Consider the following 26,311-nt stretch of genomic DNA (forward strand, 5'->3'; position numbering starts at 1 on the left):
TTTGTTATTTATTGGTTTGACATTTATCTCTTATTAGTCGATGAATGTATGTTTTGTCTTCTTGGCCCTCTGCTTTTTAATCTATACTTGCTCCCACTTGATGCTATTTTCATGAAATATGTCCTTGACTTTCATTTTAATGTCGATGACTGTCAGGTCCATGCCCCCACTAAAGTTAAGGAAACAGCTCTTTTGTGCCTTCGTGAAGTTAAGGACTGGATGAGTTGTAATTTCTTGCAGATTAATGACTGAGCTAATTATACTGACACCGAGTGGCTCTCCTGAATTTCCTCAGTCTTTGGTGAATGGCCCTTCAAATGGTTCAGAGGATGAGGTGTCTAATCTGGGTTTTAAGGTTGATTCTCAGCTTAATTTTGATTTACAAGTCAATAATGTTGTTCGATCATGCTTTTTTATAGCCTGGCAAGCCGGACTAAATAAATGTATTATTAGTCTGGCAACGCTCCATTGACGGCTCTCGGTTGTGGGGCGGGTTCTACCGTTGTCTTTCAAATGATCTCCGCATGCTACTGGACAATGAATGTGACATACTCTTGTTTATCTCTGTTGCATCATCCCACCCACCAGGCATATAGAGTGCCCTGATTGGCCCACAAAGCGGATAAAGCTCTGTGATTTGTTCACAACATGCCCTATAGGTTATTAATTGTAAGTCGCTTTGGATGAAAGTGTCTCCTAAATGAATAAACATAAATGAATAAACATAAATGAATAATGAACATTGTTCACTAAGCAGATAGAGCACTATGATTGGCCCACCATTATGGACCAATCACAGCTCTTTATGTGTTTGAAACCCCTCTAGAGAGATGTGATTGGCTAGCCAGAGTCCTGGTAGGAGCTGCGGAGGTTCCAGTGGAGCATGCCTAGACCAAACTTTGCAAAGCAAGAATTTGGTCTAGCTCACTGGGCTAGCTTTTTTAAGCTGAGAAATATTTACAAGGTGAAGTCTTTGAATGATTTGGAGAAGCTTATACATGCATTTATACTTCTCACTGAGACTATTGCAATAGTGTTTACCACAGCATTCATCAAAGGTGTATTGCTACACTGTTAAAAAAATCCGTAAATTTACGGGTCCCTTTACCGTGGATTTGCTACGGATTCGCTCCGTTTTGCGAAATACGGAAAGTTTGCTGTTGCGCACGCGCATGCGCAACAGCAGAATTTTCTCCCCCTGCCAGAATATTCCGACGCCATTACTTTCAGTGCGGTCAGTGCCTACCTAAATTTCTGCAAGTCACAAGGAAAGTTGGAAACAGGTTGGTTGTGTGGAATGAGAACGGAGTGCCACCTTGTTCCCTCTCGTACATTAAATTGGCCTCGATAGGCAGTTGGAAGTGGTGTGTATGTGAGTGGACGTTTGCTGCTAGCTGCGTTAGCATTAGCATTAGCCAGCCGCCTGCGCTTCGTAAGTACGTCAAAAACCATTTTTCCCTCCCTCTTACATGAAATTTGGTCTCGATAGTCAGTTGGTAGCCGTGTGTGTTTCATGGTAACATTTGAATGTGTGGGTTTTGCGTTATTTTGAAGCGTGGTTTGCCCAACTAAAGTTAGCGTTAGCCCATAAATTGGATGCGCGCGCTTTGTGTGTGTGTGTGTGTGTGTGTATTATAGCTCGCCGTGTTACGTTAGCATGCAACTGAACATGGTAATAATTAAAAGGGGTGATAGTTAAGTAGAATCAGATTTCCTTGCAGGAAAAAATTTAAAGCCCAAGGAAAGTGGCCCATGCAGCCCAACGCAGATTACTTATTTGAAGGTACCTGAAAAGTGAATGTGCTTAACTGTGCTGATATAAATTTATTGTTTTCATATTGATTCTGTTCTGATTCTGGCTATCCTTCAATTGGCAAATTCAATCTCTTAAAAATGTTGACTTGTAACATTTGTGGCTTTAATGCTCGGTCTTCGACTGATTACTTGAAACACTGCCGAACACACAGAAATAATAATAATGTGTCTTTTTTATGTGGCCATAGGGATTGCAGAAGGAAGTTTAACACATACAGTAGCCTTGCTGTGCATATGTCACGAGCTCATGTAGACAGAAGGAGCACACAAACATGGAACCGTAATGTGTCTGTACAGTTAAGGTGCTTGTTTAATTTTTGCAGCAGTGAATATGATGATCTTAAAACTTTAAAGTGTCATTTGAGTGGTCACATAGATGAGGGTTTGACTGTAACATGTCCCTTTGATGGATGTTCTAAGACATTCAATGTAAAGTCATCCTTTTTAACGCATATTTCCAGATACCATAAAGGGTGGGATGTTACCAAGATAGCCCCAGTTCATATATGTGAACTAACAGAACGGTCTTTCCAAGGTGAAATATCACATGTAGAACCTGAAGAACCTGAAAGTTTTAACATTGATGCAGAACAAAGTGATAATTTCTGCTGTGATCAAGTGAAAGACAACTTCACAGAGAGTCTTGCTCAGTTTTACTTGGGTTTACAGGCAAAATATTTGGTTCCAGCCTCCACAATAACAGAAATAGCAAATGAAATGAGAACTATAAGTGATATTCAACAGGAATATACTGTGGATGCACTAGCCTGTGAACTGGGGCAGTATGGTGTTCCAAAGGAGACTGTAACATCTCTTGGGAATAGTATATACGAGCAGAGCCCTATGCACAAGGCATTACATGAAAAGGGTCATTTAACTACGCAACACAAGAGGCTGAAATATTACAAGTCACACTATGACTATGTTGAACCTGTAGAAGTCTTTCTTGGACGCAATCACAGTGGCCAGAAGAGGCACTATCATTACATCCCAATACTGGAAACCCTCAAAGTAATTCTGAAACAGCAAGGTTTAGATCAGCACAGTCCTAGTTCTAATTCTGAAGATGATGTACTGTGTGATGTCACTGATGGGTGGGCCATCAAATCCAATGCCATGTTTTCCTCAGACCCAGACAGTTTAAAGGTAATGCTCTTTCAGGATGCTTTTGAGGTGGCTAATCCACTCGGATCTGCCAAGACAAAGCATAAAGTATTGGCTGTCTACTTCACACTTGGAAATTTTCATCCACACCAACGATCAACTGTTGATCAGATACAGTTGGCATTACTCTGTGTAGAGAAAGATTGCAAATACTTTGGAATGGATAAGATTTTCAATAAGCTAGTGTCAGACTTGTGTGAGCTGGAGGAAAGGGGCATATCTTTCAATGGAAAAATATATAAAGGCACTGTTGCGTGCATAATGGGCGATAATCTGGGCTCCCACATGATTGGTGGCTTTACAGAAAATTTCAGCACAGCTCAATATTTCTGCAGATACTGTTTGGCAACAAAAAGTGAATTTCAGTCTAACCCTCTCACAGTTTTCACTCATAGAAATCCAGCTGATCATAATGAGACTGTGCGGTTTCTGGAAAGTAACAATGAAGTACACACTCATCACGGTGTTAAATGTGACAGTGTTTTCAACAAACTGTCCAACTTTCATGTGTGTCAGCCAGGCTTACCAGCTTGTTTAGCTCATGATCTGTTTGAGGGGGTAGTAGATTATGATTTGGCATTGTTTTTGCAGTTCTTAATCAGAACACAAAAGTGGTTCAGTTATGAGGTTCTTAATGAAAGAATCAAATCATTTCCTGGTGAAAGCAGCGACAAGCTAAACACTATTCCCACTACAGGAGCCAGGCTTGGAGGACATGCAGCCCAAAACAGGTGGCTTTTGAAATTCTTGCCTGTTTTGGTGCATGACACAATTGAAGATGCTGATAATGAAGTATGGGGACTTGTACTACTTCTGAGGGAGGTTGTTGAATTTGTCTGTGCACCTCGGCTCTCAGAGTTGCAGATTGCTTTCATGAAGGGACTGATTGAACTGTATGTGGAATTGAGACAAGAGCTGTTTCCAAGAGTTCAACTTAGACCAAAACACCACTATCTGCTTCACTATGCACACTTGACTTTACAATTTGGCCCACTCATATATACTTGGACAATGCGCTTTGAATCAAAACATTCTTATTTTAAAAGGTGCATTAGGGCAAGTAAGAACTTCATAAATGTAACCAAGTCTCTGGCTGAACGGCACCAGTTGCTTCAGGCTTATCAGTCTTGTGGTACCTTGTTTCGTTCCCAGGTTCATGTGTCAGACTCAACACGGTTCTATCCAGAGCTCTATGACCAGAACATAAGGACAGTGGTTGGTGAATTTGATTTGAACTCAAGTAACTCAGTTGTCACAGAGAGTGCGCAGGTTAAAGGCACTAAATATGCAAATGGAATGCTGGTCTTACTGAGCTACGCAAAAGGACTACTGCAGTTAGGACAAATAGCAAGCATTTTTGTAAAAAATGAAACTACTGTCCTACTTTTGCTTCGAGGGAAAACTGCCAGCTGGATACCTGAGCTTGGACTCTATGAACTTGATGAAAATGCTTCTGACCTGTTCAGTTGCCATGATTTGAACAAACTTGTTGATTATCATCCACTTTATGCTTACCACAGAGGTACTCGGTGGCTCATTCCTCTTAAACACACACCAACATGGAACTTGTGAAAAACTATGTCAAGAAAGCAATGCCATCGCTCAGTAGCGATAAGATGGATACACTCATGGCTAAACTGGAGGAATTAGGAGTTCTCTCTGTAGATGACCTGAGCCTTGTGGACCCGGAGGACATTAAAGACACTCTGCCATTCATTCAGTGCAAAAGATTCGTCAGAGCTGTCAAAGCATTGGAAGCAGGTGAGTTTTTGCCCCTCTGTTTTAATGCAAGTTTTCTGAAACTACAAGGGTTTATTCCAAAAATGCCAAAAAAAAAGTTGCCATCAGCTGTACATGGCAATAATTTCTCTATAATTGGTTTTCATAATTAGGTCCATTTGTATTCCTGGTTGACCCAAACTGGACATTGAGGACCAATGTATTAATTGATTTGCAACAACTGTGATGTGTTTAATTTATGGAGATGTTTGTCATGTCATCCATAGATTCACAAACTCCACCGCAGTTCACCCGGCCTGGCCCCTCATCAACACCTGAACCACAGAGGTTTCAGCTGCCCTCAACACCACCTGAGACAGCCGACTCCCCATCCCAAGACACATATTCTGTACCATGGCACAAATTTCCCTCAAAAGTCATGGATGAGTTGCGTGAAAAAAAGTACATAATGGGGAAAGACAGACGAGAGATGGTTCGGATCGTCGCTGAAGATTACCTCCATAAACACCCAGGAAGACCTGGTAGACAAAAGCTGAGGGAACTCGCCAGTATGATTGTAGGACAATATCCTGCCTCCTTCAAGCTGACAGAGCCGTTTGGAAACAAACCTTTTGCAAAAGATGGTTCTGAAACTCTCTTTCGTCAGCTGGAACACAGAATTGAAAATATGAAGAGGCCACTAAGCTCACTGAAGAGGCAAGCAGGGGGTGAAAATTCGACAAAGAAAAGGCCCAGGAATTCAGATCTGTATGGATGTGTTGCGTGGGATCCAATCATTGAGGGGGCCATGTGTAGAGAAGACCTGCTGTCTAAACGAGATGAGTTGAAACGTGCCTTTCAAACCCAGGATCTTCAGGTGGGTCTGCAATCATCCATTACAGACACAGAAAGCTTTATTAATCCTCAAAGGGATATTCGGTTCCTACAGTCCACCATCTAGACCAGTGGTTCCCAAACTTATTTAGCCGCGCACCCCTTTCTATGTCCCGACCATGTCGACGCCCCCCCCCCCAGCCCCCACATCGGGGCATGGCTATATATATATATATATATATATATCAGATGTCAAGCTAAACAGAAAGGGTTAAAAAAAATTCCCCATCACTTTCATTTTTTAAATAGTAATTAATAAACATTCGATACCATTACAATTTCCTTTGATTTCATTTTGAATAAATATTTAGAGTGCCCAGATAGCACATAAACATGCAATCTAACGGTTTTCTTAAAGTAGGAACGTTTAACCTGTGCGGCCAGAGCGCTCTCCTTCCTTCTGCTCTGCATAAACCTGAGCTGATCACCTACTTGTGCGTAATCAAATGTCTATAGAGGACAAGATATAGCCATGATGTTCACTTTTACCTCAGACCGACTTATTGCTGTTTTATGGTGTGGCTGAATCTGCGATCCGCTGCCACGCTGACTGGAACAACAAATAGTGCAGTAACATGAGATGTGGTCAGGTTCATGAGGAGTCACTGGCTGGAGCGGACCCGACTCATCCCAGAAGCTAATATCTTAATTTGACCTTGAATGAAAAATAACCTCTTAAAAGTTTTTATCACGGTGGAGGCAGCACTCATTTCTGCCTTCAGTCTGACAGCGGGCCGGAGGTAAAGCAGCGTGTGCGCTTATTGAATCTGTGTGTGCGCGCGCGCGCACGTGCGCGCGGCACAGCCGCTCAAGTCACCGCGTCTCGCGCTATTTAAACCAATGTTGTAAAATGACTTCTGTGCACCCGTGAGCCGTGGTTCAGCCGGAACACGTCTGACCTCTGACAGACGCACTCTGAACTTCAGATCGTCAGCGCGCTGTTAATAGCCTGAATGGGAATCATTTCTTGTTATTTAGTTACATCCACAATGTTCTGTGTGTGAGGTTTACAACGTCAGAACACCTGCATGAGACAGGTGTTAATTACAATCTGCCAGAATGACTCGCCACCTTCAGATTCCTCCAACACCGTTAAAAATGATCAAATACGGAACATATCGGCATGCGCAGGCCAGAGTGCTGAAGCTCGGCGCATTGTTATTATGAAGCTAGGGCACATGTGGAGGACACGCGCGCGACGGAACATATCGGCGTGCGCAGGCCAGAGTGCTGAAGCTCGGCGCATTGTTATTATGAAGCACATGTGGAGGACACGCGCGTGCAAAAATATACTTGTTTTCAATTACATTTATTGTGCCCACTTACTTTTTCTTTGGCCCACCCACAAATGAGTTTCTACAATAATGGTGACATATGACAGACTTCTCTGAGCTCCGCAGCCATTACACTTTTCACCTCGCGCACCCCCTAGCGGCAGCTCGCGCACCCCCAGGGGTGCGCGCACCACACTTTGGGAATCCCTGATCTAGACATACAACCATTCACACAGCAATAGTATATAGCAGGAGTAATGCGATGAGGTCTGGGTCCAAGTACAATTTAGGACACATTGTGAAATTGTAGATCGTCTGTATCACTATGCCCATAGTCAATTGAAATTGATACCCTGTTTTATTATTTTAATTGGTTAGTTTGACTAACTGTTCGACTGTTTGTCTATCTGTCATATCTTTAGGAGTCATCTGTTCGAAAATTGATGACTGAAACATATCCCATTCAGCGTGAAATCCTCAACGATGATGATACCACTATTGCCGTTGTAAAGGACGAGTGGCCGTTTCTGTTTGAAGTTCCTCACCTGTTTGATCATGCATCTAAACTCCTTGGCTTCTCTGTACAAAACAAGCTGGCACAGGTGTGTTGTTATTGTTATTATTATGATTGTGCTGTGCTGCTCCATATGGAGAGAATTTTGTCTTTATTAATCAATCAAAAACGGATTTGCAACCAAAAAGAGAGTTGAGACCAAAAAAGATAAACTGGCAACCAATCAAATAGAATAACTTGGATAAACAATCAAATGGAATAGATTTGAGACCAAAAATCAAGAAGTGACAACCCAAAAAGCAGGACATTTGAGATCAAAACAGAACAGGTTATTTTAATTTTTTTCAAAATTCTCTCCATAGCTCCAAACGAAAATGAGTGTTAGTCTTATGTACTTGTACAAAATTAACACCTTGAACCTTGAACAGGAACTTTCCAAAAAAGAAAAGGGGATCAGTGACTTCCTTGACTACAAAGGGATGAAGACGGGCGAAGGTCCAATACAGCTCATCTGCGGCATTTCAAAATACTTCAAGGAAGACTCTTATAAACTCTTCCACAAAAAAGAGGTAGATGTTGTAGATTTTAAACTGTGTGCAAGATAATTATTTGCATCCAGTGGTGAACCGAGTAACCAACCACAGTAGGAAGTATAGATTCCCCTAATTGTGCTGCTGATATTCTCTATAAACTATTTACATTAATGTTTGTGCATAATGGCTACCTCTGTCTGATGAAGACACTAGCAGATAGTCAATTTGCCAGCAGGTTTGTGTGCACTGGAAACATTCATTCATGTATCATGCCTGTCACCAAAACAGATCTCTGCAGATCCTGAAGTCGAACTCCCAGTGACCCCATGCATCCTAATCAGAGGTTTGTAGTTAAATCTTTTTTTGTATCCCAGCAAGCTGTTGTTAGCTGTTGTTATAAGCTGTTGTTGTGTCATATTTATTAAAGAAATGTTTTGCTTGCCTTAAAATGTAGGATTTTTTTTTTTTGTAAGTCGTACATGGTTTTTATCTGTGTTTAAGGTGACCAGCAATTCAAGATTGCTGTTGATGGGTTACTTGTCAATGACCACATCACCTCTCCCATTGTGGCCTTGAGCTACGTCTTCTCCATGTTTTATGTCTGCAACGTCCAATACCCACCGGAGATGGCTTTTACTCTCGAATTCATGCAAAGGTAAGCACTCATTGTTTGGAAATACTTTGTAAATGTGACTTTGCCGTGCCTTTCTGCACCTGACCTGCTTTTTGTCAATCTACACTAAACCCGTTTGTCTGAGATGTACAAGCTCAAAATGTGTCGCCACATGCTGTGAGCTTTTAGATCAGCTGTTATTGGCTTATGATCCCCCTGAATATGGATTTGTTCGGAGATTTTGTAGCTCCCTGTTGAAGACCATTGTTGGAATAAATGTGTCATATCTTTTTAAAGGGCAGGTAACATGCTTCTTGCTTTAAATAGTGTCCTAAGTCAGTCAATAACAAAACAAACATAACATGATTCTAGTTGGGAAATGGAGCAAAAACATATTTTTTTCAGAATGGTTTGTTGACACAAAATTCTTTTGAGCTATCTCTTTAAAACCATTAGCACCTGAGACCAGGTTATGTCAGTGGTGGTCAAACCTTTTCATGTCAAAGACACACAAACTGAAATTTATTTGGCTGCAGACCCCAAACTCAAAATATGTTGCTCCAGGGACCATAGTGGACATAGTGGATTCATGCCAAAATGTTAATACTTGTACTGATGTGTAACATGCACTGAATGTGACAGTTTCTCCACTCCATGTCTGAATAACCCCCAGGACAGTCCGTGTTCAAATGTGCTGTTACACCTTTTGATAGGACAATGTCAACTGTGTTTTCTATCCCCTTCTGTGTTCTGTGCATTTATAATATCCCTGCATACACATTGAGGATGCATGCTGTCATGTGTTGGTGATAAGCAGACTTCTCGCTCTTGCAAACATTTCTGTATATGCGCAGTGTGAATGCATGTGTCTTGAAAAGACAAAGGAAGAGATAAGTTTAGCCACTGGCACCAGCACCACAACAACATTGGGTTCTAGACAGATGGTCAATTAGAATGATAGAGAGGTTCACACATAGGGGCATATTGAAGAAAACAATTGTAGGATTTTATTGAACTGCTCCACTCCTGTCAAGCCACACTACACGTGCAAACTTTGTCTGCATATCACTATTGTTTTTTTTTTTTTTCCTCAGAGTTTTCTTTGGGGTCAATCCTGAGCGAGGCTCCAAGGCAGAGAAGAAGGGGAAGAAACGGCACTTCATTCCTCCACAGGTGTGCAAGCTGGTTTCTCAGCTGAAGGAATTTGAATGCAAGCAGAAGGAATCTGAATGGGCCATTTGAGCTGTTCTCAGAGCTCAGAAAATACCTTTTTGGACTGAATGTACACACACACACACACACGCGCGTACACACACACGCGCGTACACACTCACGCGTACACACACACGCGTACACACACACACACGCACACACACACACACACACGCACACACACACACACACAGGCAAATCCAAAAACATGGGGTTTGGGAGTCGAAATACAGATTTTTACAGTATTAGGTGAGTTCAGATGTTTTATGCACACAACACACATGCTGCAGTTTCAAATCCCCCATGTTAAGGGGGAGGGAAGGTGGGTGATATTTGTCATTCCGGTTAAGCTTTTCCTGTCATTGTGGAGTTGGAGGTGTAAGTTTTAATTTTTTTTTTTGTTTGTTTTAAGTTGTTTTAAGAGTTTTAAAAATCTCTTAATGGCATGTTGCACAGTCATCCTTCTAAGGTCATGGTTGTTATTGCTGCACTGATGTTTTATAGAAAAGTTGTATAATATAATACTTCTAATGTTCTATTTGTTTTTTGTAGAAAGGTCAGCCACTGGTTGCAAAGCTCTGCCTGTCGGTGTGATATGTGGAGTTGGAGGTGTAGGTTTCTGCATCCTCCTGGAGGGGCCTCCTCATTTTGCACTGACAGGTGAGACAGCAACAGCAATGCTGGCAGTTTTATTGTCTTATTTTGTCATTGTCTTTAACAAAACAAGTTGTTATTAATGCCTGTCAGCCTGTGGATGCTAAAAAGTTGCTAGATTTGGCATCTCCCCAACATGGCTGCACTTCTTTGAGAGAACAGCAGGTTTATGTATGTAAAATTAAAGGAAATAAATAATTGCTGTGATTCAACATTTGTGCTTTATTGATGGTAAACGGTATAGAGAATGGTACAGAATTAAACATTTTAGGATGACTGAAGTGTCCGTAAATGGTATGGATTGAGTACTTAAATAATACGGAATATTCCATTTTAGGTTTGATGGAACTGTCCGTAAATGGTAAAGAAAAAGTCAGGTAAATCTACTGAAATATCTTTTATAGGGTTTACGGAATTGTCTGCAACAACGCAGAAATTTATGGAAAATACGGAATTTTCCATTTTCGGTTTGACGGAAATGTCCGTCAATGGTACAGAAAAACTCGGGTAAATCTACAGAAATATCCGTTTTAAGGTTTACGGAAGTGCTCGTACAATAACGGAAAAAGTGCTGGTAAATCTACAGAAATACCCGTTTTAAGGTTTACGGAAGTGCTCGTACAATAACGGAAAAAGTGCTGGTAAATCTACAGAAATACCCGTTTTAAGGTTTACGGAAGTGCTCGTACAATAACGGAAAAAGTGCTGGTAATTAATTACCAGCACTTTTTCCGTTTTATAACGGAATTTTTTTTAACAGTGTAGCTTGTTCAGAATGCTGCAGCCTGTCTTTTGACTGGCACTCGTAGATTTGATCACGTCACTCCAGTTCTTGCCTCTCTGCACTGGGTTCCGGTTAGGCTCCGTGGGCAATTTAAGATTTTGGTTCTGGCTTATAAATGTTTAAATGGCCTTGCATCTGTCTATCTCTCTGAGCTTCCCGTGCAGTATGATTGATCTGATGGACTGAGGTCAGCTGACCAACTTAGACTGCATGTCCCTAGGGCGAGGCTACAGAGAAGAGGTTTTACTTCTTTCTCAGTGGCGGCACCTACTCTTTGGAATTTGTTACCAGTCACCATTAGGCGGACATCGTCTGTTGCTATTTTTTAAAGTTATTGAAGACTTATTTTTACTCCAAAACGTTCAACATTTTGGGCTAACAGTGTTAATCTGTTTTTATGACTCTTTTGTCTGATTTTATTTTTGTGCTGATTTTATTTTTTAATTAACTTGTCATTTTATTGTATTTTAAATTTTTTATGTTAAGCACTTTGGGCAACATTGTTGCATTTAAAGTGCTATACAAATAAACTGATTGATTGACTGACTGACTGACTGACTGACTGACTGACTGATTGATTGATTGATTGGTTGACATTTCTGTTTCACCTGTTACCATTACAATTCCACATTAAAAATAAGGATCTAAATGATTACGGTGCTTTGATTTTTATGGAAATGATGCACGTGTCAGCAAGTCCAACAACTAACTGTGATAATTCCCTTCTAAATCATTTCAGCTGTACGCCCAAAAAGGTTAAACTCACCTCTGGCAAATAAAACACTCTAATGAGGTTAACTCCATCAGAAAAGAGAGTGTAGGAAAGCTGAGCATAGATGGAGGAAAAGTAAACTACAAGGTCACTATGAGATCTTCAGAGAGGCATTCCACTTCCAATTCTGAATTAAACAACGAGGGACAAACCTTTTTATCCAAAGTCATTACAGATAATATTTACAATTCTTATGTCTATTTGCTGCTGCTGAGAGGCTAGCGTAAGCTGGTTTTCCAAGGGCACTACTCAGAGTAACTCGCATCACCCCGACCGTTTCCAAGAGCACGTTGTTTTCCCACTACTTTTCCCAGTTTTTAGTCCCTGCTTTATTGAGGTTCTTGGCAAGGCTAAGTCGGGCCAGCATAGCAACTGTGGCTGCTGACTGCCTAGGGGGCAGAGTCACTGGCTGCTCTGGAGTTTTCTGCCTTTTGTTTCACGGCCTACAGCTTTTCCTGGTTAAGAGTTGGACAAAATGCCATAAAAATGAGCAGAATGTCCAACAACAACACCATTTTTGTGCTGAGCTGTGTTTCTGTGAAGCATACAGGTTACCTGTTTAGCAATCACCTCATGCTATCTTTGTTTGGAGTAAAGTTTGCACAACCCCCCCCCCCCCTCCCCTCCCCAATAACTCAATAGCTCTAGAAGACTACAGGTGAAGAACAACGTTAAGGACTATTATTGCCCACCACTTAGTTATTCCATGTCAAAGAAATGTGTTTTGACAAAGATGTCTACAGTTTGTGGAACTACTGCCACCTACAGGCCTGGCATGGCTAGGAATGTGATTCACAATGCGCTGGATTGTTTTGCTGAAACAAGGTGGTGTTTCCTGATGACCTGATTCAGGAGTTTTCCACCCCACTGTCGCTACAAGTATGCTCAGTATGAGGCAATGTTGTAACAGAGGCATCAGTGACCATTCTTCTTGTGAAAGGAAAGGAAATTGTGTTGGTCAGGTAACTTAATATACTGACACATTTCAGCACGCTTATACATTTTATACTTCCGTGATGGTACAATTTAAGTTTACAAGGTAGGGCATTACAAGTGTGTACAGTTTTTTGTCATGTTCACTTTGTTTTGTCAAAATTGGGTCCTCAGATGGGCTCAGCTCTGTCAGGGCAGGAGGTTAACAGTAGCTGTAAGAAGAGGTGACATTCTGCTCTGTGAGCCATGACAGCAGACCCTAAAACACATGCTTGGATCTCAAGAAGAAAAGACCCTGAGCAGCCCCTGGAGGCGAACTCCACCGAGAGGGTAAAAGGTCAGAGCTGTGTAAGTCCTACCCTGTTTGTTCAGTAGGTCACCACCTGGATCTGTTTCTAATCGTGGAATACACTTTAGTGTGTGTGTGTGTGTGTGTGTGTGTGTGTGTGTGTGTGTGTGTGTGTGTGTGTGTGTGTGTGCGTGCGTGCGTGCGTGCGTGTGAGACTGCATGAGTCATGGAAATTGCTTTGAGTGGCTAGAAAATGCCATATAAATCCATTCCATTATATAATAGTATTCCAATATATATATATATATATAATAGTATTCCAATATATATATATATATATATATATATATATATATATAAACACGCAACAAAAATATAAACGCAACACCTTTGTTTCTGCTCTGATTTTCCATGAGATGGACTTAAAAATCTAAAATTCTTTCCAGATACACAATATCACCATTTCTCTCAAACATTGTTCACAAATCAGCCTAATTGTGTGATAGTGAGCACTTCTGCTTTGCCGAGATAATCCATCCCACCTCACAGGTGTGCCACATCAAGATGCTGATCCGACATCATGAGTAGTACACAGGGGTACCTTAGACTGCCCACAATAAAAGGCCACCCTGGAATGTGCAGTTTTTTGCTTTATTGGGTGTCTGGGGACTCAGAACCAGTCAGTATCTGATGTGACCACCATTTGCCTCATGCAGTGCAACACATCTTCTTCGCATAGAGTTTATCAGATTGTCAGTTGTGGCCTGTGGAATGTTGGTCCACTCCTCTTCAAAGGCTGTGCGAAGTTGCTGGATATTAGTGGGAACTGGTACACACTGTGGTATACGCCGGTCCAGCACATCCCAAACATGCTCAACGGGTGACATGTCCGGTGAGTATGCTGGCCATGCAAGAACTGGAACATTTTCAGCTTCCAAGAATTGTGTACAGATCCTTGCAACATGGGGCCGTGCATTATCTTGCTGAAACATGAGGTGATGTTCATGGATGTACAGCACAGCAATGGGCCTCAGGATCTCATCACGGTATCTCTGTGCATTCAAAATGCCATCAATAAAATGCACCTGTGTTCTTCGTCCATAACAGATGCCTGCCCATACCATAACCCCACCACCACCATGGACCACTCGATACACAACATTGACATCAGCAAAGCGCTCACCCACACGACGCCGCACACGCTGTCTGCCATCTGCCCTGAACAATGTAAACAGAGATTCATCCGTGAAGAGAACACCTCTCCAACGTGCCAGACACCATCGGATGTGAGCATTTGCCCACTCAAGTCTGTTACTGCGACGAGCTGGATTCAGGGTGGAGGAGACACTGGAAATATCATCGTAGGAGGTCAAGCACCTACATGGGATGTACCACAGACAGATAACTGAAGTGGCTGATATCAAGAAATTCTACCAATGGCTAGAAAGAGCTGGTCTGAAGGACAGCACAGGACCAGGCCCTGAACACCAGAGCAACAGAGGCCAAGATCTACCACACCAGACAAGACCCAAGGTGTAGGATATGCAAAGAGGCCCCTGAGACAATCCACCACATAACTGCAGGGTGGAAGATGCTGGCAGGGAAAGCTTACATGGAACGCCACAACCAAGTTGCTGGTATTGTGTACATGAACATCTGTGCAGAGTAGGGACTGGAAGCCCCAAGGTCAAAGTGGGTAACACCCCCCAAGGTGGATGAGAACAAGAGACCCAAGCTCCTGTGGGACTTCCAGATCCAGACTGACAAAATGGTGATGGTGAACCAATCGGACATTGTGGTGGTGGGCAAACAACACAGGACAGCCATTGTGGTTGATGTGGCAATACCAAGTGATGCAACATCCGGAAAAAAGAACACGAGAAACTAGAGAACTACCAGGGCTTCAAAGAGGAACTTCAGAGAGCCTGGAGAGTGAAGACATTGGTGGTACCAGTGGTCATCTGGGCACTCGGGGCAGTAACCCCCACACTGGAGGAGTGGTTAAAGCAGATCCCAGAAAGAAAATCAGACGTCTATCTGAAGAAAATATGTGTTTTATAAAAAAAATGATCCTAATTCAATTAGGAACCGTACTTCTGCCAGAAAATTTAATTCTTATATGTTACGTAAGTAAATGTATAATTATATAAATCTTTAGTGAGAATTCACAGCTGGAGCATGTTTTAGCCAACAGTGCCATCTGCTGTCAGAACTCCAACATGTTCAGAGACAGCTGTTAACCAGAGGTGGCTGGTGAAAACACAGATAGTGGTGAAAACGTACCGAAACATTTTCCTTCCCCGCCCATTTTAAACACTCTAATGAACAGTCAGAAAATAACAGTTCCAACAATAATTTATTTAATGAACAATCTTACAATGAAATTACACAATGACATTACAGAGGTTCTTGACAAAAGTGTGGTAATCGCTGCTGCTGAAGGTTGTGGTGGAGAAGAAAAGGCAAATGCTGAACCAATCTCTTCACCAACAAACACTGAAAAACTACGGTAAAGCAAACTTAGGATGTAGGTATGGTCATGTTGTGTGGGTAGTGTAGGTGGGGCCGGACCCAAACACAGGAGAGGTTAAAAAGACCAACTACCAGCAGGCAGGAAGACATGACAAGCACAAACAGGATAGTCAGGCAGTGTTGGAACGTTACTTTAAAAAGTAATTAGTTCAGTTACTAATTACTCAAAAACTCTGGACTGGACCGTCAGCACACCTTCGTCTTCTCTGTCAGCCAAGGTGGCACCTGGAGAAACATCCTCCTTCGGTCCAGATCTAAAGAGGGTCCTAAGGTCGGTGAGACAGAACACGATAGCGTTCTGATGCAGTTTTTCTAATAAGAACTAAGTTTAATTCAAAACATCATTTTTCTCTCAGATTCACCTTTTCTCTCCCTGAAGCAATCTCAGACACCTGCATGCACGCATTCATAATTAATATCCTCAATTTTAGCACACCCAACACAAGGTCTATTTGTGCAAGCTTAAAATATCAACTGTTAAAGATTGTCCAACAAGGTTGCCAATGTTGATTATTTTTCCTATGATTGTCATTTCAAATCATTAGTTTAAATTGAAGAATTAAAATAACGTAGTGTAATGGTTTATGGCTCTTTTATTAAAGAGGAACCATCCTACAGAATAATCTGGAATATTAATTTTTACAAATTAATAACCAAATGTTAGATGTTGTGGCTTTCTTCAGACTTGCTGTCGGCTCAGGTCTTAATTTGTGGGTGAAAGTTGCTGCGTGACCCAGCTTTGACCCAGCCGGGCAAATACGACTTTTGGCACAGAAAAACCCATACTTCCTCAAGTTACACAAATATATTAAAAATAAAAAACTTGAGAAATCATATGAACATAAGCATTCACAGCCTTTACTCGGTACTTTGTTGATGCACCTTTGGCAGCAATTACAGCCTCAAGTCGTGTTGAATATGATGCCACAAGCTTGCCACACCCATCTCTGGGCAGTTTTACCCGTTCCTCTTTGCAGTACCTCTCGAACTCCATCAGGTTGGATGGAAAGCGGCGGTGCACAGCCATTTTCATATCTCTCCAGAGAAGTTCAATGGGGTTCGGGTCTGGGCTTTTGCTGGGCCACTCACGGACATTCACCGAGTTGTTCTGTAGCCACTCCGTTGATATTGTGGTTGTGTGCTCAGGGCCATTGTCCTGCTGAAAGGTGAACCGTCGCCCCATTCTGAGGTCAAGAGCGCTTCGGAGCAGGTTTTCATCCAGGATGTCTCTGTACATTGCTGCAGTCATCTTTCCCTCTATCCTGACTAGTCTTCCAGTTCCTGCCGCTGAAAAACATCCCCACAGCATGATGCTGCCACCACCATGCTTCATGGTAGGGATGGTATTGGCCTGGTGATGAGCGGGGCATGATTTTCTCCAAATGTAACGCCTGGCATTCACTCCCAAGAGTTCTATTTTTGTTTCATCAGACCAGAGGATTTGGTTTCTCATGGTCTGAGAGTCCCTAAGGTGCCTTTTAGTAAACTCCAGCCAGGCTGCCAAGTGCCTTTTACAAAGGAGAGGCTTCTGACTGGCCACTCTACCATACAGTCCTGATTGGTGGATTGCTGCAGAGATGGTTGTCCTTCTGGATGGTTCTCCTCTCTCCACAGAGGACCGCTGGAGCTCTGACAAAGTGACCATCAGGTTATTGGTCACCTCCCTGACCAAGGCCCTTCTCACCCGTTCACTCAGCTTAGAAGGCCGGCCAGCTCTAGGAAGTCTTGGTGGTTCCAAACGTCTTCCACTTACGGATGGTGGAGGCCACAGTGCTCATAGGAACCTTAAAAGCAGCAGACATTTTTCTGTAACCTTCCCCAGCCTTGTGCCTCAAGACAATCCTGTCTCAGAGGTCTACACTCAGGTCCTTTGTCTTCATGCTTGGTTTGTGCTTTGGCATCATAGACTGTACATATACTGGACAATTCGATTCAATAGGCTTCAATAACACGTTATCTGTCCATAATGGGAGGTGTCCACCACCGCCATTTTGACCGTGTCACAGGTTCCGTCCAGCCCAGACAATTCCATAAAAGGGAAGAGAGGAGGCGCTGAGGGTGTGGCTGTAAGGCTGGGCTCGAGTGACGACACCCAGGCGAACTAGCTACGAGCTAACCTGAAGCTAACCCTGGCTAACCCAAAGCTAAAGCGGAGGTGGGAGCCGAGCTAACGGATGTAGCCACCTAGCTTCAACCCAACCGGAGCTAACTGGAACACCCATCGACCTGAACCTCACACGGAGTTTAGGTGGAGGTTTTCTGCGCCTGTTCGTGAGAAGTACCTGTATTAAAAAAGTTTTAAATCGGTAAGTTTATAATTTATTTCCGTAATGAATACATTTTGCTTTGAGCACGTTTTCAGTAGTTTTTTTCGGCGCTATCACTCCTGAGTCGCACCAGCCATTAAATGTATCATGAAGAAGAGAAAATATATTTAAGTCGTATTTTGGGGGGACATTTTATTATCTTTCTTACAAAATCTGAGACCAAACGTTTCACATTGCAACACAAGCACCGGTAACCATAACAGAATGAACAGCCAGCAGAGGAGAGGATGGCGGTGTTTCAAACCCTCCCGGCCGGCGTGTAGAGCTCATTCCTGGGCTGGAGCCGGCCCTCAGCACCCCGCCACAGGCTCTAACAGATGCTGGCGGTGTTTCATATATTTCCAAAACGTAATACTTGTTTGTATCTTGTACAGCCAGCTAGCCTTTATTCTGGACTCAGTACAATTTACCAAAAGTAAAGAGACATTATACAGATGAAGTAAGCACAAGATAACTTACTGGAAGACACGGGATTATCATCAGAACCAGAACAAGAGAGCCTGATAACAGTCATGTGAAAATAACAGTTAAAAAGTATGTATGTATAATAGAAATAAAAATATATTAGAATTAGTGTAACTCACTGTGATCCAAACAAATCAGCCATAGCTGATTAGTAAATATGACATGAGGTTTGGGAGTTTTTAAGTTTCATTCTTTTATTACATTTTTTTCTTAGATCTATTAAAAGGTCACCATGGCAGCCTGTGTGTCAACGTCAGCTACACAAAGCAGCAAGTGTAAGTACCAAGTACTTGTCTTGACCACTTCATGAATGGTTTTGTACTTTAAACAGCTAGGCCAAACCTGTTATTTTTTCCTCCATAGCCATTTGGATCATTGGAGACAGCTGAGTGAGGCGTGGTGCCCAGAGAGCTGCAGAGACAACCTTGGCCTCCCTGACGTCTGTGTCTCCTGGTTTGGTTGGGGTGGACCATCGACATAAATACCTACATGTGCCGACACTTTGCGCCCTGTTTTATAAAATGTAGTGTTAAAAATAAATGTTTTTGCTCAATTACTGGAATTTCTTTGGTTAAGACAAAAGTGAGGAATAATCATTTACAAGTTATTTGTACAACAGGCCCATTTTAAATCCCAACAGTTTCTTAGCAGACAATAGAAATGTGTTCTTTACTAACTTTACTTGGTTTGAAAATCTTACTAAAATAAACTTGAGTGCCGTATTGCAAAACCCAATCATACTTGTTATGTAAACATTAGCTTTGTAGATATTTTTTACAGATATATATTTGTGTGCAACAAAAACCAAACTTAAATAATTTGTCATTCTTTATTGAAAAACAACAAAATACAGGTATACAGAAGTGTGGGAAAATGATAATGTGAAAGTATTGCACTATAAATGAAGTGAGATGAGATGAAGGTGAGATGAAGGTGGACGCCAGCGGGCTGGACGCCGGACGAAGAAACCTGGAGACGGATCGCTCAGACAGGAAGGGAAGAGCTTCCTCTTACCTTGATGGAATTAAAGTTAGTCGTCGTCTGAACGCCCAACCGTACGGTCTGAGGTCAAAGGTCACAGGAAACACACACCAGTCAGCAGTCATACAGATGCATAAAGATAACTGTAGCCATGGCAACCAGCTGACATGTCCCCACTTTCAACAGCACCTGGTGCCTGCCGGGTCACCTGAATTCCTGTGTGATTTCAGCACGGTCGGCCGTGACTGCGGCCATCAGAGGTGACCTCTGATCAGCTGAATGAACTCACCTTCCAGGGTGACGCCGTGTTAGAGTCGGCTTCATCCTGTAAACAAACAAACAAACAAATGAGTGGTAACATAAACACCACGTCTGGTTCTGGTGGAGGCGGAGGACAACACGCACCTTTCCAGGAGCAGAACCCAGATGTTCTTGTTGCTACAAACAGAGACGAGCAGAGTTAAACCAGGAAGTGAGAGGGACCAGCTGCTGCAGACAGGTGACGCTCACCTGAGCCTGAACCATAGGAGCCTCCTCAGCCATCAGACCTTCTGACTCCAGTTCAGATGCCACCTTGTTGATGTCCCTCAGGCGGTACTCTTTGTCCTTCAGGTCCTGCAGGACAAAAGCACCTGCTGATTACCTTGTTGCTGTCGGGTTAACAGGTCTGGTGTTAGAACGTGGTGGATAAGAATGTTCTGACGGGCCGAGGGTTCTGAACTCACCCTGCAGGACTGGGCCTGCTCCTTCAGGGCCTGGATGCTGCTGCCATAAGCCGACAGGTCCGACATCAGGGCCTCGTGCTTCTTCAGGAGAGCCTGTGGAGCAGAACATCAGAACCTTCAGCTCGTCTGACACAAGTGGAGCTTTCTCGCAGCGATGGTCCAATCGGATCCGCCACCGTAAAACAAACCCTGCTCAGTTCACCGCAGACGTAGCTCTGCGGGTGTTTAGTAGAAAAGCGTGAGCCTTCTGCCGGCTGCCACGTGTCATGGCTGCTCTGCAGCGGGAACACACATCACAGCTTGTAAACCGTTTGAAATAAGAGCGACGGGAACACGTTTGTCATCACTTCCTGTGCGAGGCCAGCACTTCTACCCCTAACCCATGAGACGCTCAAACGAGCAACGACGTCTGGTAGACAACCGAAGGAAATTACAAATACAGAAACACTAATTATGAAGGACTGGAAAGAGAGCAAAGAAAAGCGATTGGAGTTTCTCAGGAAGGGACTTCCATACCTCGGCCAAGTCCTCGTCTTTCCCTTAGTCTGGACTTCCAACGATGGGCTCCTTCTCCCTCATCCAGGACTCGGCCTCATTAGCATCCGCAAAGTACTGCTGGGCCTGCAGAGAGTCCTCCAGGTCCTGCCTCCTCTGGGACGCCTTGGCCTTCAGCGTGTCCCAACGTCCATGAAGCTCCCACAGTTTAGTCTTCACTTCCTCACCAGCGAAGTGACCTGGACCCAAAAAAAGTGAGCCAGAACCTGCAGACACCTCAGAAACATGTCAGGACCAGACCCGCTCTACCTTCTTCCACCATGGTCTCTCCTTTCTGGGTGACAGCCTTGATGCGAGGTTCATGACCTGTGATCTCAGCCTGCAGAGCCTGGTGCTTCTTCAGCAGGTTCTGGACACCAATCAGGTCCTTCCCTGAGGACACATGTTAGAGTTCAGCATTATGCAGTAGACAGACCAGTTTAACCCAGGGGTTTCTTTCTTCTACAATCTGCTCTTTAACTGTATTATTTCCTGCTATTTCAGCTGTTAACTTTATTTTTTCTCTAAGTGTTTTTCTCCCCAGAAGAAGCTACAATGACGTTTTGCTGAGCTGTGGTGGCCTCATGGAGGGGGCCATCGGCTAGCACACTGCTGCTAACCACTTAAACATTCTCCCTCTCCTGATAGTAACTTTTTACTTTCTTTGATGTTGGATGTGCTACTACTAGTTTACCCGTTTAATTATAGATTCACTAGGATAAATACAATAAAGTTTATCTCTTGCCAAATAGAATATTTACTGTGGCGAGCCCGTGAAGAGGTGTAGGAGAATGCGACAAATTTGTCTGTTAAAAAGTCTGTTATGTACAAAAAACACAATATCATCACACTATTTTGGACCGATACATGACGGTCAGGTCCAGCTTGGGGAGAAAATATGACACGTCTTTCAGGATGGACTTCATTTTTGGTAGCTGGCGAAGCCGGGAAAAGCAGGATCTAACCACCTGGCTAATGTGGGAGTCCATCCGCATCTCTGGGTCCAAAACCACCCCCAGGTTAGTGATGGTTGGCTTCACTAAGCTGCAAAAACAGGGTTGCAGGACAGGACTAACTGCAGTGGGAGAGGGAGGAACAAATATTCCAGTTATAAATATTAAATATTTGAACAAATAAATATTTGTTAAAAGGAAGAAACTGATGATGACTTTTAAGATTAGAGGAATGTTCTAGAACGGGTCTGGAACCAACGATGGCCCTTTGGATCAAATTTGGATTAAAAAAATAGCTCATGATTTTATTTATGGATGGAATAAAAATACAGGTTGTAAGCATCTTCTCAGTATCTTCATGTTGCACGACTTTCCACAGCAGAAGGACACAAAAACTGCCAGAATTATGATTAGAAAGATTTACGTTTTAATCTCAGAATCCCAACTTTTCCCAGAATCTTCACATTATTCTATGAATTCAGAGAAAATATACATTTTTCAGAGGTGTCGCTCCCCTGTTGTGGATATTTCTCAAAATTCAACCATTTTTTCTTTTCAAAAGCTTTAGTAAGAGTTTGGACTCTAAACAAGTTTTACTTTGCAGACTGCTTGTCTACACCTTCATCAGATCTGCTCATAATAAAACATTTGGGTTATATTTAATGTCTAGAGAAGATGCTCTTCCTGGGCATTAAGTTATCAAAAACAGATAAAAGTATTTTTTACCATAATTTCAACTGCTATCAGCTGATAAAAATAATAAAAAACAGCCTGATCATTAAAGGGGTGTAAGTGAAACCGCGCGGATCACACAAAGCATCATGCTGTCTATATGACTTTGAAAATATATAGTTTAATTACAGTTTGATTTATTTGACATCTGTATAATGTTTATTATTTTGTTTTTTCCCCCTAAATGCCTAACGTTTTAGTTTTACATGAATATTAGTCATTCATCACAATACATAAAGTTACACATTTTAAATTTTAATAGGGGAAGACTGCAGGAGGGAGCGGTAAAATACAGAAATCCCCAGCAAAAACAAGAAACTTTACGAGTCTGATGAAACCCGCTGGAGTTCCTTCAGCAGGCCTGGTGGCAGCTACAACGGCCCAGTGGCTGTGCTTGGTCAATGTTATCGAGCTCAGTCCGGCTCGGCCGTGAACGAGCCGAGGCGACATCCTGCTCTGCTTAAGAAGAGGTGTTATTTTCCGCTTCAGAAGAAGCGTCCGTGTTTTACGCTTTCTCAGAGACATGTCACGTTGCTAAGTTGTTAGCGCCGCGCGCTAACACGTCAATAGTGCAGCATAGCCTGCTGGAGGTTTTAAGGGTTCAGATGAAAACACCCTACCACTCAGGCTGCTTACACATCGATATTAAGTTGTCGCTGTTGCGCTCACGCCGTAATACGGTAGATGCGGTTAAAGTCAGACATGAAAAACTCCACGAGCGGTCAGACCGCGCAGCAGCTAGGCGCAGCAAGTAGGCGCCGGATCGGTCAGGCTGCCCGGCCTGACCGCTGGGGATTACCGGATGTAAGAATGGACACAGAAGTCTCCCTCTTAGCGCTCCGTCATATTTCAACCCATTTTTATCTTAAATGCACTGGGTTTTACCCTATTACCCATCTAAATATGCCCTATTAATTATTTTACCGTATTTTACATTTAAATTTCATGGTTAAACAGTACATGCTACATGTTAAACTGATAGTTAGCTAGCTACTTCGGTAAACTCAGCTAGTTTAAAGGTGGCAGTGACATAAAATACGAATATAGATTTTAACTTACCGAAAAAAATGAAGTGGAGACTCCTTGGACGCTCTATTAGTGCAATTAATACCACTGCAAGTCATTTTGTCCAACAATTGCACCAATAATATCCAAAGAAGAATACACAAACACAGAGACTCAAAATGCCGGAGCAGTTTCCAAGCCAGACCGAGGCTGTACTGAGGCCTTTCCACGGAGCTAGCTCTGTGGTCACGTGGGTCTGAGGCGGCGGTCACGTGTGTCGGATGCTCATTAATTATACAGAATTTTAGGCTTTCAATACACTTAAACAGAAGAGTGAGAAAAAAATTCACCCCCCTCAGAGTTGTCATGAGTATAAACTAGATAATTTAGACAAAAAACATGTTTTGGCACCAGGCTGTAAACATGTTTATTTCTGCTGTGAAATCGGCATTTTTAACATGGGAGTCAATGAGGATTTGCTCGCTTCTGGCACCAGCCCCCAGCGGATGAGGGTGGAACTGCAATTTTTCTTACTTCCGGGATGGGACCATTTTCTGAGCGGCATTGTGCAAGAGCATCTGGCTGCAGACATCAGCTGGCGTCCTTGCCGTGACAGGAAATGACGTATCCGGAAAAACAAGTGTCATTACCTTCACCGGAAGTCATTACCTTTGCCGGAAGTAGTTTTTTTTCGGGTCATTACCTTTGCCGGAAGTAGTTTTTTTTTCTTGAATACGCTTTATTGACAAAGCACAAAAGTAGTTTGGATTTGTCAAAACCATACCGTGTCGTTTTTCTCTTCGATTTGTACACATTTAAGAGAAAAATTACACAGTGGGTCATTACCTTAACCAGAAGTCATTACTTTCACTGGAAGTAGTTTTTTAAAAAACAAAACTTACCGGATAAAGCTTTTTATTTCGGATTTTTTTTTTCTCTTCAGATCTGGACCGGCAAACTTAAGTAACGTTACCTGCGTTGCATGAAAATTGAATATTAAATCCCTTTGTTCTTCAGACAGGGAATTTTTTATGACAGTAGCACATACATACATACGTATACATATATATATATATATACACACACACACACATATATGTATATATACACACACACACAATAAAAGGCTGTAAAGTGAATTAAAAAACATATGGATAAAATGAGAACACGTTAAACTAAGACTTTTCAAAATGTGCAAACAAAATAGTACTGGCTAAATATTCAGTTTTATTGTTAAGCCCAAGATGAACTTTTGACCTACACCAATTGCTAAAGTACAGAACTCCCAGAAGCAGTGAAAAACATTTCAGCAACACTCCTCTCTCACCAGCAACAAAAATTAGTTATTAAATATCCATAACACTGTCCTATTGTGTATCACAGCAGCTCATTGCAACAGAATTTAACTACTACAGCTGATAACTATTTAGCTAGTTGGTATTTATTTTGAGTGAAAGACAATAAAACCAAAGAAACACTTGATTTCACAACCATTTTATTTTGGGTAAAAATGAATTTGCTGAAGCATGGCTTTCTCAGCTGCATATCGATTCATCCCCTCCCATTTTTCCAACACTTTTATTGTTACCTGAAAAACATGCAGGATTACTTCAACGTCGTCGTCTTCCTCCGCTTGTCCGGGTCCAGGTCGTGGGGGCAGCATCCCAACTAGGGAGCTCTAGACCGTCCTCTCCCCGGCCACCTCCACCAGCTCCTCCGGCAGGACCCCAAGGCGTTCCCGGACCAGATTGGAGATGTAACCTCTCCAACGTGTCCTGGGTCGACCCGGGGGCCTCCTGCCGGCAGGACATGCCCAAAACACCTCCCTGGGGAGGCGTCCAGGAGGCATCCTGACCAGATGCCCAAACCACCTCAACTGGCTCCTTTCGATCCAGAGGAGCAGCGGTTCTACTCCGAGTCCCTCCCGAATGTCCGAGCTCCTCACCCTATCTCTAAGGCTGAGCCCGGCCACCCTACGGAGGAAACTCATTTCGGCCGCTTGTATCCGCAATCTCGTTCTTTCGGTCATTACCCAAAGCTCATGACCATAGGTGAGGATTGGGACGTAGATCGACCGGTAAATCGAGAGCCTGGCTTTCTGGCTCAGCTCCCTCTTCACCACGACAGATCGGTTCAGCGTCCGCATCACTGCAGACGCTGAACCGATCCGCCTGTCGATCTCCCGATCCCTCCTACCCTCACTCGAGAACAAGACCCCGAGATACTTAAACTCCTCCACTTGAGGTAGGACCTCTCCCCCGACCCGGAGTTGGCAAGCCACCCTTTTCCGGTCGAGAACCATGGATTTGGAGGTGCTGACCCTCATCCCAGCTGCTTCACACTCGGCCGCGAACCTATCCAGCAAGAGCTGAAGGTCAGAGCTGGGTGAAGCTAGGAGGACCACATCATCCGCAAAAAGCAGAGACGAGATTCTCCTGCCACCAAACTCTGTTAAGGATTACTTCATACACTGTCAAATGTCGAAAAGTAACTTTTATACCAACAACTGCTGAAGACTGCGTTGTACCTCTGGAACAAGGACATCAAACACCAAGTCCAGAAACTGGAACTCTCTCTTCTTTATTAGTTTATCTATTCCTGAGCATGAACCAATCCGCTCTGTCAGCTCGTCAACGTATAAAACACATTAACATAATAATGAACAAAACGTTCCTCTCAGCATTAGACAACGGACCCAGGTGGCCCACTGACCATGCATCCACATAAATAAATGTGATGCAGCTTATTGTAAGTCAGTATACATTTACCTGTGCATCAGCAAAGTGGAACATCAGTGGCTTTAGTCTTTGCTTTAATTTAAGCGAGACACCTGGATTGTGCCAGATACATGAGGCCAGACTTCACTCTACCGCTGCAGAGATCCTTA

At 42.9% G+C, this 26,311-nt stretch overlaps 2 protein-coding genes across 2 annotated transcripts; one reads left to right on the plus strand and one right to left on the minus strand.

Annotated features, from left to right (window-relative positions):
• Nucleotides 1–4,378: 4,378 nt before the first annotated feature.
• On the plus strand, nt 4,379–9,768 carry LOC129164767 (uncharacterized). The gene is made up of 7 exons (XM_054745978.2): nt 4,379–4,740; nt 4,986–5,575; nt 7,289–7,468; nt 7,809–7,949; nt 8,202–8,256; nt 8,415–8,568; nt 9,621–9,768. The coding sequence occupies exons 1-7, from the start codon at nt 4,539–4,541 to the stop codon at nt 9,766–9,768; spliced, it is 1,470 nt and encodes a 489-aa protein (XP_054601953.2). The 5' UTR covers nt 4,379–4,538.
• Nucleotides 9,769–19,308: 9,540 nt separating this feature from the next.
• Nucleotides 19,309–24,698, minus strand: LOC139063538 (spectrin alpha chain, non-erythrocytic 1-like). The gene is made up of 8 exons (XM_070545701.1): nt 23,479–24,698; nt 21,005–21,127; nt 20,717–20,934; nt 20,201–20,293; nt 19,986–20,090; nt 19,881–19,913; nt 19,765–19,800; nt 19,309–19,556 (listed from the first exon to the last, which is right to left on the minus strand). Exons 4-8 carry the CDS (start codon nt 20,264–20,266, stop codon nt 19,479–19,481), a joined length of 318 nt encoding a protein of 105 aa, XP_070401802.1. The 5' UTR covers nt 20,267–20,293; nt 20,717–20,934; nt 21,005–21,127; nt 23,479–24,698; the 3' UTR covers nt 19,309–19,478.
• Nucleotides 24,699–26,311: the final 1,613 nt, after the last annotated feature.

This window comes from Nothobranchius furzeri, chromosome 2, assembly GCF_043380555.1.
Source record: "Nothobranchius furzeri strain GRZ-AD chromosome 2, NfurGRZ-RIMD1, whole genome shotgun sequence".
NCBI lineage: Eukaryota > Metazoa > Chordata > Actinopteri > Cyprinodontiformes > Nothobranchiidae > Nothobranchius > Nothobranchius furzeri.

What these genes read in the sequence shown, in the direction of transcription:
- LOC129164767 (XM_054745978.2), top strand. Translation starts at nt 4,539, where the DNA reads ATGGAACTTGTGAAAAACTATGTCAAGAAAGCAATGCCATCGCTCAGT. An exon ending in TTCAAACCCAGGATCTTCAG is followed by an intron (nt 5,576 to 7,288) that starts GTGGGTCTGCAA and finishes TCATATCTTTAG; the next exon opens with GAGTCATCTGTTCGAAAATT. An exon ending in TACAAAACAAGCTGGCACAG is followed by an intron (nt 7,469 to 7,808) that starts GTGTGTTGTTAT and finishes AACCTTGAACAG; the next exon opens with GAACTTTCCAAAAAAGAAAA.
- LOC139063538 (XM_070545701.1), bottom strand. Translation starts at nt 20,266, where the DNA reads ATGTCGGACCTGTCGGCTTATGGCAGCAGCATCCAGGCCCTGAAGGAG. An exon ending in CTCCTATGGTTCAGGCTCAG is followed by an intron (nt 19,914 to 19,985) that starts GTGAGCGTCACC and finishes CTCTGTTTGTAG; the next exon opens with CAACAAGAACATCTGGGTTC. An exon ending in ACACGGCGTCACCCTGGAAG is followed by an intron (nt 19,557 to 19,764) that starts GTGAGTTCATTC and finishes CTTTGACCTCAG; the next exon opens with ACCGTACGGTTGGGCGTTCA.